The 14,611-nt window shown below is 49.8% G+C and overlaps 5 protein-coding genes across 5 annotated transcripts; 2 read left to right on the forward strand and 3 right to left on the reverse strand.

Moving 5' to 3' along the window:
* Positions 1 to 875: 875 nt before the first annotated feature.
* BDR25DRAFT_349484 (uncharacterized protein) lies at positions 876 to 2,360 on the reverse strand (the record flags this gene model as incomplete). The annotated part of the gene is made up of 10 exons (XM_033694557.1): positions 876 to 896; positions 939 to 988; positions 1,083 to 1,126; positions 1,240 to 1,463; positions 1,508 to 1,576; positions 1,608 to 1,753; positions 1,794 to 1,888; positions 1,941 to 2,155; positions 2,227 to 2,263; positions 2,290 to 2,360. 10 exons carry the CDS (start codon positions 2,358 to 2,360, stop codon positions 876 to 878), a joined length of 972 nt encoding a protein of 323 aa, XP_033553207.1.
* A 17-nt stretch (positions 2,361 to 2,377) lies between these two features.
* On the forward strand, positions 2,378 to 5,397 carry BDR25DRAFT_390940 (uncharacterized protein; the record flags this gene model as incomplete). Its single annotated transcript, XM_033698123.1, has 11 exons — positions 2,378 to 3,807; positions 3,945 to 4,016; positions 4,080 to 4,100; positions 4,159 to 4,262; positions 4,324 to 4,438; positions 4,484 to 4,600; positions 4,640 to 4,846; positions 4,909 to 5,023; positions 5,068 to 5,189; positions 5,262 to 5,286; positions 5,329 to 5,397. Exons 1-11 carry the CDS (start codon positions 2,498 to 2,500, stop codon positions 5,395 to 5,397), a joined length of 2,277 nt encoding a protein of 758 aa, XP_033553208.1. The 5' UTR covers positions 2,378 to 2,497.
* Positions 5,398 to 5,928: 531 nt separating this feature from the next.
* Positions 5,929 to 8,204, forward strand: BDR25DRAFT_331195 (MFS general substrate transporter; the record flags this gene model as incomplete). The annotated part of the gene is made up of 2 exons (XM_033692611.1): positions 5,929 to 5,941; positions 6,661 to 8,204. 2 exons carry the CDS (start codon positions 5,929 to 5,931, stop codon positions 8,202 to 8,204), a joined length of 1,557 nt encoding a protein of 518 aa, XP_033553209.1.
* Positions 8,205 to 8,354: 150 nt separating this feature from the next.
* BDR25DRAFT_210044 (uncharacterized protein) lies at positions 8,355 to 9,330 on the reverse strand (the record flags this gene model as incomplete). Its single annotated transcript, XM_033684628.1, has 2 exons — positions 8,355 to 8,924; positions 8,980 to 9,330. Coding segments are annotated over 2 exons (921 nt in total), but the record flags the coding sequence as incomplete, so codon positions are not given.
* A 1,749-nt stretch (positions 9,331 to 11,079) lies between these two features.
* On the reverse strand, positions 11,080 to 14,098 carry BDR25DRAFT_321847 (uncharacterized protein; the record flags this gene model as incomplete). Its single annotated transcript, XM_033691994.1, has 2 exons — positions 11,080 to 12,769; positions 14,070 to 14,098. The coding sequence occupies 2 exons, from the start codon at positions 14,096 to 14,098 to the stop codon at positions 11,080 to 11,082; spliced, it is 1,719 nt and encodes a 572-aa protein (XP_033553211.1).
* Positions 14,099 to 14,611: the final 513 nt, after the last annotated feature.

Consider the following 14,611-nt stretch of genomic DNA (forward strand, 5'->3'; position numbering starts at 1 on the left):
TCTATTTAAAGTAAGTAAGGTTTTAGAGAGTTAAGGCTGTATTATAGTTTACTACTTATAATAGTAGTATAAGGCGCCTTAGAGTTTACAGTCTGTAAGGACAAGATTAGAGGTATATATAGTGTTAAATATATAACTAGTATTACACTTATTAAAAAGTAATAATGCTACTTAGTCTATGTAAAGAATAAACTAAACATTAATTACGCCTTCTCTAGGTAGTTTCTTAGCCTAACTATATACCTATAGTAGTGTTAGGTGATCACAAGTGATCGCAAGTGATCGCAAGTGGTCGCAGTACAGGTCTGCAAGCACCTGCGATCCCTTACCTTCTTCCTATTAGAGGATGCATTCGCTTATGTCCTGGTCCGCCTGGGCGGGCCGTTCTTCGTCTGTAGGGTCACGTGACTCGTTTCGTGGCGGGACAACCCAGGGACTCCACCCTTGATCGTTCAAATAGTAGGGCATTTCTTAGGGGTGGTCTACCGTCCAACCATAGACCGTAACAAGTTTATACTCGTTTAGTATGCGAGCCAGAAGAATAAGGGGATTAGTAGAGAGGAGGAGGGTAGATAGGAACACAGGCGTACAGTCTAGGGTACTATCTACGTAGGATGCAGAGGATTAGCTAGCTATAGTTTGCCGCTAGTTGCTGTATAAGAAGCAGGGGAAACAATCTCAAGAAAGATAACAATTAGAGTATATATATGCGCAAGATATATAATAGTATAGTGTTATTTAAAACTACTAATACTACTTAGTCTATGTAAAGAAAAGACTAAACGTTAATTACAACCTTTAAGCAATAGTTAAGATCAAGATTATATACATCAGGTTTGCATGCACTTTCCTTGGCGCATGCATCTGCCAAGCCATTATCTCCGTTCCGGTAGCATCTAGGTTGTCACTCCTGTTGTGCAGCTAAGAAGAAGTTCCACTACTAATTGTCGTTCAATCCAGTAGTCGTCCGACACTCGCTTATGGTCCACTCAGGGACCGTAACAAAAAGTAAGCAACTTAGGTGTGTAAGTAACTTGCCTATAGTGTACATTAATATCTACATAATTATAGAGAATTCTGACGCGAAATATCGTAAAGTAGAGAAACATTTAGCTCTAGAAATTCGCTGATGGTCACCTACCTAATCAATAACCAGCTATTGCAAAGCGTAAGTAGCATAAAAATATACAAAGAAATGAATTCTAGAGAGTAGTATAGTTATATTCTCACGTCTCTTACCATAGATAAATCCCGTAGAATGCAGGTCGTACGAAAATGTCCTTATCAAAGACTGTCCCCACACCTACACGTTGATATCGATCACCTCCCATGTCTTGGAGAAAGAGGATATTATAAAAGTTGTAGCCTGTTCCAAGATAATCGGAACGAATACCCCCACTTACTCCTTCTATGGTGGATACATGAAGAGCAAAAGAAAGAATAAGCTCGATATCCAGTGTTGACTGGCCTAACATGACTGCAAAAGCTCTTTCTTATATATCGCGACCAGGACGCTGTAGACACGTCCACCTAAATTGCGAACAAGTAATGCTTTGATCGAGAATAGATGGCATGTCTACGGTGAGAGGTTATGGTCCAATGGTTACCGGTCCTTTGGCCGCGCAGGAGTGCAACCGTCTGACCTTGTCATAACTTGACACCCAAGTATGCCTACGATGTGGAACCCACAGGCTAAGGATCATCTCTGAATAGGTGGCAGAATGGATATAGGATCGATCCCGATGTTTGCGCCCTCGCCCCGTTCACTGTTGTGTCATAATAGCTTCCCCCACCATAGTTTGCGGTCTTGTACCTTGCGTCCAAGTCTGCCTTTTGCTCCGCGAGGCACAACTCGTTCGATTTTCGGAGGCCCAATTCCTTCTGCCAGCTGAGCACCCAGTAGTGGAGAGTTGTATCTTGTGGTTATGCCTAGGTAATACTTGTGAGAACGCCCGCGTGGTCCCAGTTGACTAGATCGTGCCAGACCTAAAGCTCCCATTAAAAATTTTCCGAAAGTTTGAGTATAGGTTTGAGTGTGGTCACACAAATGACGATAAACAGTAAAAGTTTTGGAGTAGATGATGGTGTAGTCTGACGGTGCTTGGCGAGGGCGATTTAGATTTGGCTTGATGGAGTTGACTAGGACTACGCAAGCCTTCCCACACGTGTTTTAACTACAGAATACAAGTCTGCTATAAATATTTAACAAGCAGAAGGATATCCTACATCAATGCGGTTTCGTGACAGGAATGAGAACGGTGTTCTAAGGCATGGCGTCTCTGACCGGACAAAAGATACGCCTGGGCGCTTATGCAGGCGATCACACAAAAATGGCCGCATGAGGCACAGAAGAACACCATGCGTGAACACCTCCTATTCCATCACAGGACTTTAATAACCCGGCGCTCCTCTCCGGTTTTTCGTTGATTTGTTGAGGTTTTTCTCCCGCTGGTACCCTACCATTCTCACATCACTCAACCTATTCAATTACACCAAAATGTTTCCAGAATACGTCTGCAATTTACTCGCTACACTGCGCTTCCCGCCCTGGACAGAAGAATTAAACTGGGGCCTTCACATGACGATGAAAGGGGAGGAACGCATTCCCTTTCACTCCTATGTCCAGCCTAGCACCGCTTCAACCTGCTTCCCTGGCCAAATCTCCTCGATGCCGCAATTCAGCACACTTCCAGTCGAGCTTCAGCTCCGTATTCTCTCGTTTTGCTCCGCTTGCACCCTCTTCCAGCTCATGCGCGTGTCATCGAACCTCCGCATTGAAGCATCCAAGCTCTATTGGACGAATCCAGATGCGTATTTCCTTGTTGATGCGTACTGGCTCCTGAACGGGGGTCACTCTGGCTATACAGGCTGCGATTTACCTTTTCTATCGCACGTACAAAATGTGGAAATCGAGTACCACCATGGACGGGAAGATGAGATATGCCCACTGCACGATGGGGTCATGGAAGTCCGACAGGAGCTAATAACAAGATTTTGGAAGAGTTTAGAGAAGCGGTTTCCAAATGCAAAGAGGGTAGTCATCAATCAGAACTGGGTATCTCCACCGTGGAGAAATGGGACTGAGCCTGTCCCGCAAGCACTACAAATTCTTATACAATCTTGTCCTCTCGAGATCGAAGCCTTTGCTTTCATCGTCGAGGAGGAAAACCCTACCATTGACACCAGCACTTCAGTCCCGTCCATGACAAAATGGCAACGGTCGCTATATCGACGCTCAGCAGGCGATATATGGACAAAGATTGGAACAGGTTGGCGTCACAAGACGATCCTCATGCCAATGAAGCATTTCCACGGACCGGTTGGTAGATTCGAAATGCTCAAGCATAAGGGTGAAAGAGTCTTACTACAACAACACAGTCTCTGGGCCCTTAGTCTTGAAGCCCTAGACCGGCATCATTTCGATAACGAGAAACACAAGTCCTTCTCCTGCCCATACTCTGAGTGTGACGCGTACTTTGAGAAAGCTGGGGAGTGGACAGTACATGCAACAGAGTCGCATATCAAAGATTGGAGGATGGGAAACCGGTTTTGTATCTTGCCTGATGAATTAAGAGTTGTTTTTGAGGAACGGGAGAGGGCCTTGGAAGACAACAAGGAAGAGATAAATATGCAGTTGCGGAAAACAATTGATGAGTGGAATGAGGAAGGGGGCGAGAAGCGGAGACAAATGGAGCGCGAGTGGATGAAGCAGTTGGAGAATGATGAGGCATGGAACACGGGGAAGACAGCGAGGGAGAGTGGGCTTTGGAAAGAGTTTTTGCTGCAGATGGAATCAGCGCAACATAGGTAATGAAGTAAATTAGGTATGAATTGCTTATCTGTTACCTGTCGTTGTGTACTTCTTTTCCCTGTTCATAGTTTTTCAAAACAACCTAGACTCTACCTACGCTTACATTTATCTCAGAGCTAAGTAAATGTGCGAGAACAAATGGGTACAAGTTAATGCTAAGCTTGCTTTCTCTGCCTTACGGTCCAATGTGGAAAATATTGGTTCTGTCAGCATATATATAGGTGGTGTACGTAGAGATGGGTGGCTTCGGAACAGGATCGATCGCGAGTATCTATAGAACTCGGGATCAGTCGCAAAACCCACTCCTATAGAAGCACATGATATCATGTCTCTATCTTCTCCTCTAGCGCTATCAGCCCGCTCCAAGCGCAACTTTCCTCTCCTTCCCTCCTCCTCCTCCTCCCCACCACCACCAGAGCCTCCCTCCCCTTGTTAAACACCACAGCCCTATGTCTCCTCCCCTCAAACCCCACACTTTGCCTCTATGCCCCTCCATCCAACAATTCCTACAGTACAAATCCCCATCACAACCCAGGCACTTCAAAGTCGCATCGTCATTACAAATTATACACCACGTTTCGATGTCTTTGTCGGAGTACTGTTGGATGTTGGATTTTGTGATTTTGGGTGGCCTAAAGGAGGGTGGGAAGGAAGGTGTTGAGGGGAGGTGAGGGAGTTTGTGGAGGGGGAGGGGTTGGAGAGCGAGGCGAAAAGGGCAACGAGGGTGTCTTCGAGGGCTTGGGTTTTGTCTAGGTCGTCTTTTGGGAGGGTTTATGATGCAGAGGGGAGGTGGAGGCTGTTTTCTTCGTCTTGATCTTGCGGCTCTAGTATTGTTGATGGGGCTTTATTGGAGTTTGTGTCGTCCTGTGTCGAGGTTGGAGGCTCATTCGCGTTTTCTTCGCCGGAATTCGAGTCGGGATTGCCGTATTTCCTGACGATGTCAGGCTCTGCCATGACGCGAGCTATAACATCATCCACCTCTTTGTCTTCAGTTTTCTTCTTCTCCTTCTGGTCTCTTTCCTCGCCGAAGTCGAAGTTGGAGTCTAACTCTCTAGTGCGGTGTTTCTAGTTATACTTCGTCTCCACCCGAACCCAAGCTACAACTTCGGGAGGGAATTTATCTTCAGTCTGCTCATTCTGTTCTTGCTCGCCCTTGCCATCTCATCCCTCCTCCTGTTGCTCCTCTCTCCCCACCCTCGCTATAGCATCCTCGTGTGCCTTTGACAGTAGTTCCTCGAGCAATTTCCGGGAACAAGCGCCGCCCGTTCTTCTTCAATTTGCTTGACCGCATTCTTTGCCTCCTTTTCATTTTGACTCCGTTCATGGGTAGAGTCGGTAAGGCAAATCTCACCCAAGGCGGTCTCCACTTCAGCCAGCTGTGTGTCCGTTGACGTGATAGTTTGGGAAATCTCTGCCTCTGTGACTGAAATTGTCTGCCTTATCTCCTCAGCGATATAGGTATGGCGGATAGAGTTGTCCTTATATAATAACAGTTAGCATCATCGTCATTCTCTTAGGACATGGTTATATATGCATACAGAGTGGCCATGCTAACTGCTGAATTGAAAGTGGCTTTGCAGCTTTGAAGTTGCTTAGATATATAGCCTTGATCTAGTGCTCCTTGAAGAAGCCAACATCTCCCCTGTCTCGCTATAGCAGTGTAAGTCGTCCTAGAACATGCCACACGCTCTTACATAATTCCCAATCGCTGTCTTTAACCAATTGGCGATATTTTTCACTAGAGACCTCCCACTCGAGATCCTTTATAGCTTGAAGTGATTCAAGTGCCATTTGGGCTAATGGGAAATCGTCTTCAGGGCCCTTAATATCCCGTGGGGCATGGACGATCTTGTTAAGGTGACATAAAGAAGACGTGTACCATGTAGGGAGGGAAGAGTAATGCTAACGATGCGTGCGGCAACGCTACGAGGATCAAGCATTTTAACCAGTAGCAGTTAACTTGCTTAAGAATGAAGAGGCCAGAAAGGGGTTCGAAAGGGAAGAGTTGGATGAGACAGCGACAGTGCGAGGCAGCGAAATAGGCTCAACTGAGCAGCCGCCAACATTCAGTCTCTCAATTCTACGGCCTAGAACGACTCTCTGCCCGCGCGCTTGGCATGGCACAACACAGTGCGACGGTTGCATTTGGAGACAGCGGCCGCGGGTTTCAAGTAAGGCAGAGTTACGGACTGATCAGCGCCGAGTTCCATCTCCCGCCAGGTGTGTCGAAAGAAACCCGAGCTCGACAGCGCTAACAGCAATGCTCCACGCCAGAGCGACCAGAAACACCATCGAGCCCTTCCTGCTGCATCCCTTTCCGCCGCGACCCTTACTTCGTTGACCGCTGAACGATGCTCGATCAGATACACGAAACATGCTCTGCGCCGGCATCTCGGATAGGGCTAGTGGGCCTGGGCGGTGTGGGGTAAGCCAGACGAGCCCTGGGCCAGTGCTCGTACACAAGGCGATACCGATAACAAGAACTTCAATCATGATGGCGCGTTAAGAGGAAGGATGTTGACAAATGCAGCTTCATGGCAGAAAAGCGGCATCCGAATTCACATCGGGGCCAAGATTATTCTGAACAAGGCAACCTGACGCCTCTCTTCGATCTCTCATCCCCGTGCAGACGCCACCCCAGCGAAACGCTATTGCCAGAACAGGAACATTCCCGCACAAGCTCATCAGCGCTAAACCATTTGTAGAAAATTTCCACTCTTGCATCTCGGTGATGCGCATCGTTTCTGGAGGCGCATAGAGGGTTGGGTAGATATATATATGCTAGCCAGACATCATCTCAGAGACTTCACGTTAGGTCCTCTCTATCATGAATATGGGCCCTCAGGAAGGAACCGCCCAGCCAGCCTCAGCGCTCGGTTTTCCCTCCCAATCTTCCTCAAACAGTACCTCACTGCCCCAATCTCACGAATATCTTCCGCCACAGGCCAATCTTCCACTTACGACACCCACTTCTTCCAAACCCTCATACACTCAACTCCAAAAAGTCATAACAATCTCCCTCGTAACCCTCGCGGCCTCCCTCTCCTCCATATCCTCAAACATCTACTTCTCCATCCTCCCTACCCTATCCGCCGACTTCTCCATCTCCCCAACACTCATAAACCTGACTGTAACAACGTATATGGTCTTCCAGTCTCTCTCCCCCACTCTCTGGGGTGCACTCTCTGACTCCTACGGCCGCCGCATCATCTACCTGCTTACCCTCACCATCTACGTGGGTGCCTGCACCGGGCTCGCGGAGAGCAAAACATACTACCAATTGTTGATACTCCGGGCGGTGCAGTCTACCGGTTCCGCAAGTACGGTTGCGCTTGGAGCGGGGGTTGTGGGGGATGTTACCAGCCGAGAAGAAAGAGGGGGGTGGATGGGAATTTTCCAAGCCGGATTGCTCGTGCCGCTGGCAGCGGGACCGGTTTTGGGTGGCGGGTTGGCCGAGGCGTTAGGATGGAGGAGTGTGTTTTGGGCGCTGGTGATCTTCGGCGGGGGCGTGTTGGTTGCGGTTAGTGTATTCTTGCCGGAAACATTGACTGGGTTGAGGTATGGCGGGCGATGGTACACCCTGAGGCCGATTGGTGGGTGTTCTAGATGGCAGCAGGCCAAAAAGAAGGACGTTGAGGGCGGAGTCGCAATCTCGCAACAAGGAAAAGAGGCCGACAAGAAAGTCACTCTCGACTTCTGGACTCCCCTTAAACTCGTCGGCGGCGGCGAAGTAACTTGCATCATTCTTTTCATCTCGCTATACTATACCGTCTGGCAAATGACTATCACTGCCATATCCACGCTCTTCGAATCCTCGTACGGTCTCTCATCTACTCAGATCGGTTTGACATTCATCGCAAACGGGGCGGGATGTATCATCGGGACAATCTTGACGGGGAAGTTTATGGATCTAGATTATATAAAAGTTAAGACGGCATACAATGGCCCGGACGAAGATTTTCCGTTGGAGAAAGCGCGCTTGAGAACGGTATGGATATGGAGCGGAATGCAGATTGCATCTACACTTGTGTTTGGCTGGACGCTTAATCAGAAAGTGCATGTCTCGGTGCCCATCATCTGCACATTCTTTCTTGGATGGGCAGCTACCTCGACCCAAAGTGTTGTCACAACCTTCCTGGTGGACGTCTTCCATGGACGGAGTGCAAGTGCCACGGCGGCCTTAAACATGGCAAGATGTCTGATGGGCGCAGGAGGGACTGCAGCGATCTTGCCCATTATCAAGGCCATCGGAACGGGATGGGCTTTAACGCTTTGGGTTGGTGTAATGGCCCTGGGCCTTGTATTGGTATTTGTTCAAATGAAGTGGGGTGTAGGATGGAGAAGAAAGCGAGAGGAGAGAGAAAGGGAAGAGAAGTTGGTGCGAGAGAAATAAGAATTTGAAACAACATCGCGCAAGATGTTCTCTTAGATAATAGACGGGGTGGATAAAAGCATACCTTGATAGTCGTGGAACGCAACTATACTTTCGCTTACAGAAGCCTCTCTAAGGTGTGCTATGGCGACAATATCTTTGGATTTGTGGTCAACAACCATGTATATGGGCACATGTCGCGAATAGCATCATCCCAAAGTCATCTACATCCTCAAGCCACATTTCTACCTTCTTCTTTCTCCACTGTTTCTCCTCTTCAGGAATACCTTCCATGGACCAAAGTTCCGAGATCTTCAGATATCCATTTGGCCACTTCTCCAAGTGCTTTTCATACTCCCTTTCCCACTCCTCCCTCTTTTGCGCTTCCCACAATTTTTTCGTTGCTGGAAGAAGCATACCCGAAAGCTCCTCTGCCAAGAAGATTGGCATACCATGCTGAGCTTGATATAGATTGTTGAAAAGGTAGGTAACATAGATTGTCCTTCTCTTGGCTTCCGCAATGATCCAGGATTCCCATTTCGGACGCTTATGCTGGAGTTCTGCCTGAGAGAAGAGACCGGCGCTACTTACATGACTCGCGAATTCTTGAAGCTGAAGTACCGTATCACCGGAAACGAGAGAGGAAGGAGCGCCTAGGGGTGGAGAGAGATGTACCATCAGGATGTAAACAAGGAAAGATTGGAATGAGACTAGGAGACGAATGGAGTCAAGTCTAGGATACTGTACCTTATTAATAATCAGGACAACAACACATACTTGAAATAGCAAGACTCACCTCTCGTATAAGCCCATCCATTTCCCCTCTCACACTCAATAGGATATGCTGTCGAACTTCAGGTTCTTGACAATCCTGCCACATTTTGACAAGTTCTCTGCTAGTTGTCAAAGCCTGCACAACATCTGCACTATCTTGCCTCACCTGAGCTTGGTGTATAAACGGAGGTAGCGTCTCCGCACAGCTTCGTCCTGTCGCATTCTCACCCCGAGAACCTAGCTCCAATTTCCAATACCCGCACAATACCCTCTCAAGAAACCCCACAGTAAATTTACTCAATTTCTTCTCCCTCTGCCCTTGTTCGTCCATCCAAGCATCCATCCACCTCACCCCAATCTGCTTGGTATCAACACCGACATTACTTCCAGTGACAAGATCCAGATGATCTTCAAAATCCAATCGATCCAACGCCTCCTGGATATTTGAACTAAAGGAACCGAACTCTTCCCCGGACGGCCCACTTCCCCCGGCGCTCGTGTCATCTTCTCCGTGTTGGAGTAGTGGCGGGTGAGAAATTCGTGTCGGGTTGGCAGCCGCAGGGCTGAGCCGATCTAGATCGCGGAAGTGCAGATTTACATCCGGACCTGGACCTTGGCTGGCGCGAACGCCACGGGAGGGTTCGACATATTCTGCAGCTGCCGTCGTCGCAGAGGCATGGATGTCTTTAGGTCCGAAGGTACTATCACCCAAAAATATCTCTTCTCGTGAGCAAGCTGTAGGGCTTCGTTTTCGCTTCGTGGATGAATTCACATCATCGACACTAATTTTGCCTTGTACCACCGTCGCCGTCGGTGCCGTGTGCCCATTGCCACTTTTCACTTTATCCAGACTTTCGCTATCTCTTCCATCACACGGATAGTGGCAATAGAGACCAAGCCTCCCACACCGTGCGCAACCCGGCTTCTCGAGGCCGCAACGCCGTTTCGTTCGCTTGCACTGGATGCAGACTTTCTTAGTTGTGGTACCTGTCCATCTGAGCTCCATTGGATTAGGGCATTGAAGTTTGCATCACGGGTTCTAAAATCATGGGTGAATGATGCCAGTTTATGGAGAAGCTTGAGGTGTGACCCACGGAGGGGATTCCGGATGCTGACTTGTAATAATCACGTGGCTGGCTTGGCTAACTAATAAGATCTCAGCCAAGCACATTGAAACCTATCACGGAACGTCGACCGGGACGACTTAAACTCTCGCCCAGCCCCCTTGCGAGGAGACTCGCAGAGGGAGTTAATAAAAGTGCAGGCTTCTGTCTTAAATGAAAACTCTGGTATCTTCCGTTCAATGAAACAGGGCAAACCATTCCCGCGCTTCGATTAAGCCACAGCGATCGGCAAGAAAATTTCTGTCCAAGGTTCGCTTTTCAGCCACAAAATGTAGTTCCCGGCCAGGGACAAATAAGCAAACATGGTCCACCTCATTTCCACGGCGGCTCTGGTGGAAAACCGGAGCCTGCCGTCCAGCCTGAGACGCTTGTCGCACGGGTGGCGGAGAGCCAAGCTGAAAAGCAGAAATTTCGTGACTCTGGTCCAAGTTCGCCGGACTCGGGTCTCCGTCGGTGGAAAGTTATTAGATGTTAGTTCGAAGGCTTGACCATTGCCCCAGGTCAGGAACTTGAAACCTAAATTACTGGCATCTTCCAGGTTCCATGGATGAGTGGGTTTAACTTGTGTGCATTCACGCATTGATCGCGAACCATGTATTGTGCAACCTATAGAATCTGTCCTCAATATTCCATATCTACAAACTGATCTTCAACTTCCATAACTCAGCGTTTCACATCTGTACCGAAATATTTTGCCAAGCCAAAAAGAAAGGAGAATGCAAGGAAATGGGGTATCTTATGATAAACTCGATTCATCCGAGCGCGGAATGGTTCTTCGCGCTATACAACAAAAGCCATGCTAAGAAAAGTGAAATGCATCGAACGCCAGGAGTAAACAACTCTGCTTCATGCGACATCCTAGCTAGGACATCTTTGGGTATTATAGTGTACCATGTTGAACGCCGACGAGTGCAGAAAAGGTTGGCATTAGGTAGAGGAGGATGGTGTTGGCGTGTTTCCACGACAGCCCCTTAATTCAATGACCGGGGTTTGTGTGTCTAAATCAGCAAGCCCACTCCCAAAGCAACTGCGCTTAAACCATTGTCCCTCGAAGCTTCTTCGCTGCTCCTTGTCTTTCCTAAAGTCGCAAGTCTGCGCGTAGCATCTGCTTTGGCTTGAGTCGGCGCGATTGGCGAGGGGGGTTCAGAATTAGGCGGAACTGAACGGATCTCGTCAGAATCACTGTTGAGACGTTCAGACCCAGGATGCTCAGCAGAGGAGGTTGAAGCCAAGTCATATCCAAAGGTGTCGTGCTCCAGGGAGTTCAGAGAATGTGTGAGAGAATCATTGCTTACACCACGCATAGGTGAAGCAGGTCTTTGGACATGAATTGGGCTGGGGACTAGCTTAGAGGTTGTCCTCGAGGTCGCCGCGTTTTCATCAATCGGGGAAAGACGCTTCAAGGGCTTGGAGAAGTTGTGGACATCGTAGCGAGGCGGGTGTGATGTGTAGCTGACGAGATTGTGTTCCTTGACATTAATTCGCAGGCGCTGACCTTCGCTAAAGACAACATCACTCACTCGTGGCGAGGAAGCGAGCAAAACGGGGGCGCACCGGCGGCGGTAGCGGAGAGCTTGTGATGGGGTATGTCGATGTGGAGGTGTGGATTTCGGATCAACTGAAGACTCATTGCCAATTGAATGCCGAGCTTCACTTTCAGCTTGGGCATGCTCGGAACTGCCATCGCCTTCACGAGAAGCGGTCCGACGCATGGAAGAGGTTCCTGGGCGATGTGAACTTGGAAAGCGAGCATCTTCAGGATCGAGATCATCAGTCTCAGGATCTGCGGCAGGGCTTGGGGCTGCATGCTCGTGGGAGTCTTGATGATCTGGTTGCTCAGTTCTCGTGTTTGCAGCTGCAAGGTGAGGGTAGAGTTGGCGGATGATGCGCTCTTGTTCGGCAATGATTCGCCTGCCGGTCTCCAGATTAGATAGATTATCCAGGTTAGCATTGATCCGCGAACTGTCAAGTAGCCGCTGCCGCCTACTTCTCCGGGGAAGACTCCTATAACGCGGCTCGCTCCGGTCGTCCAGTGGTGGGCTAATGTCAATACCCGCGCAAAGATTTTCAATCCAGTTCAACATCTCCTCTTGAGAAGGTGCACAGAGCAAGAACTGCTCCGTTTCCAATCGAAGGCGGATCACGTGCTCACGGACTGGTTCAAAAAGATGGGGATCCGTCTCGTAGAGTTTCTGGCGGGCGGACGAAGGCACCAGATGCGCAAATGGCGACCTTGGAGTTAGTGGCGTCTTCTTGAAGTCGGAAGCCATACCAACTTCAGCATGTTGGAGGGTAAAGGTCTTCACCAAGCGTCCCGGTCCCGGAGCGCGGTTCTTGCTGAGGAAGCTGGGGATTTTGACACGAAAGATGCTCAGCTGGGTCCCCCGTAGCACCACATACGCGTCGTTCCACTCTCGGTGTCCGGCCAGCTGGAATGGGGTTGATAATTCTTGCTTTAGGCCCAAAACGCCTCCAATTTCTACAGTGCAGGTATATGGTGGTGGAGGGTGAGCGAGGGATCTTTTTTCTAATCTAGCTTTAGCATTGAGTCGATCCAAGGTCCGGGGATTTATAGCGCAGGCGTAGGTAGGTGGAGGAGCGTCAATTGCGAGTTGAGCGTGGGTGTGGAATGTGTTGTGGTACCCGTAGGTGGGCGTGGTGCGGTCTGAAGACTGCGGCGAGGTTGAGCTGGTGCCATTGGTCGAGGAGGGAGAGGTTCGAGATCTTGATCGGTTCGAGGAGGTGTCCTCTGCGGCAGGTTCCGCATTCAGACCTGATGGAGGCATGGGAATGCACACCCACGGCGAGGGGGGTGAGGACGAGGGGGGCGAGGACGATGACAGATAAAAACAAGAGCAGAAATTATGTTGGTTGCCTCAGGAGGTCGTCCGCGGAAGAGAGAGCCGGTATAAGTCTTGTATTCGGGACGGGGAGGGGGGTGGGACGAAGCGGCTCATGGACGAGCTGGCATTCAGTGAAAGCGCCTACAGGCTTGCCCGTTCCGAAGTCTCGAGCTGGTGGTACGAGCAGCACGAGCAGAATACGGGATGCGGCCTGCGCTCAGCGTCTTTTGTGGCCGGCTAGAATAGATGCCCCGAGAGGCTGGAAAGGAAGGGTGCAGTGAGAACAATTGAAGCTCGACGCTGTTGTGAAGACGATGGACAGGCGGTTCTTTGTATATACGGCGTCCAACCGGGAGCTACAGGGGTCTGGGTTGTGGCTTCCAGGATCTGTTGCGGACAAGCCAGCAGGCGGCGGTGCCTGAGGTCAGCGCGTTCCTGGCCACGGAACAGCGGTAATCTTCCAAGGTTGGCGATAATTATCGGAAGCAACAGAGAAGCAACAGAGACAGCCAGCTGCGCGAAGCGAAGAATGCAGTGGGGCCCTTTAACGAGAACCTTCGGGTGGTACTATGCCTCTAAATGTATTCGACCTTTCTCTATCAGCTGCCATGGACACAGTCGCGGGTCACCTTACCGACCAGGATGGTCCCCCTCACGCCGCGCCCTGTTGGCAGCGTTGTGGCGTCAGTCGAGATCTCACCAGGGTTCGCGAGCGGGCAGCTCACGCCAGCTGGAACAAGTCTAGCAGGCTCCAGGCTATCATGCAATCGCCAGACTCAGAACCCGCATGACAGCTTCGCCAACGCACTCTCACTCCATCTATTCGAAATTGCTGGACTTTCACTCGCACGCCTGAACCCCAGGCCGAACCGCTCTCCATCGGCCGTGACAGTCTTGACAGATTGACATTCACGTCGAGCCCTCCCGCGTAAATCTTGGGGGAGGATCCTCCAATTCGCCGTTCATGGATCCGTGGGCGACCCCGGCTGACTCAGGGAGACCTCCGCTTCTGCGTACCATTCTAAGCCCACGACCCCATGAACTAACAAGGAAACGCTGTTTCTCCATCGAGACGCACTGGTGGCCACCACGCCAGCAAAAGCACTCCTTCACCGTCTCGATGTTGGAAACCGAGAGACTTGGACTGGCCAGCGCTCCTGCCTGGCTCAACCATGGTCTGCAAAACCATCACGCTAATTGTCCGACGCCCTCCCCACTCCTCCCACACCTCGACCACCTGTAGGGAGAGCAAGAACTTCGACGCTTCACGCGCCCCTCCAAAAGGACACTCTCGCAGATGTTGAAAGCATGATGACGAAAGATCGTCGAGCCTCGTCAAGGTGCAACCGATGATCGTATCGCATGTCGTCTAATTCTCCGCACTTTCAATATCCCTTATTCATTCGTCTTCCCGAAAGTTGTTTCTCCAGCCCCTGTTTCGCATCTACGTAGACCGTAATTCCTGAGCCCTGCATAAAGTGCAGGGCTCAGCCAATGCTCTTCACTCAAATCCTCCCTGCTACCTTCTGATTCTGGCTCCAAACTCCAAATTAACGGCTGGTAGCATTCCCATTGGCCAATGTATATTAATCGCTGTCGAGCTTTTCTACCTTTGTATCACCTTGCCACTTACTCCAAGCAAGACACGAAAGAGTCAGATGTTGAGATCTCAGAAAAGAAAGCTTGT

This window comes from Lindgomyces ingoldianus (genome assembly GCF_010093535.1).
Source record: "Lindgomyces ingoldianus strain ATCC 200398 unplaced genomic scaffold BDR25scaffold_3, whole genome shotgun sequence".
Classification (NCBI taxonomy): Eukaryota; Fungi; Ascomycota; class Dothideomycetes; order Pleosporales; family Lindgomycetaceae; genus Lindgomyces; species Lindgomyces ingoldianus.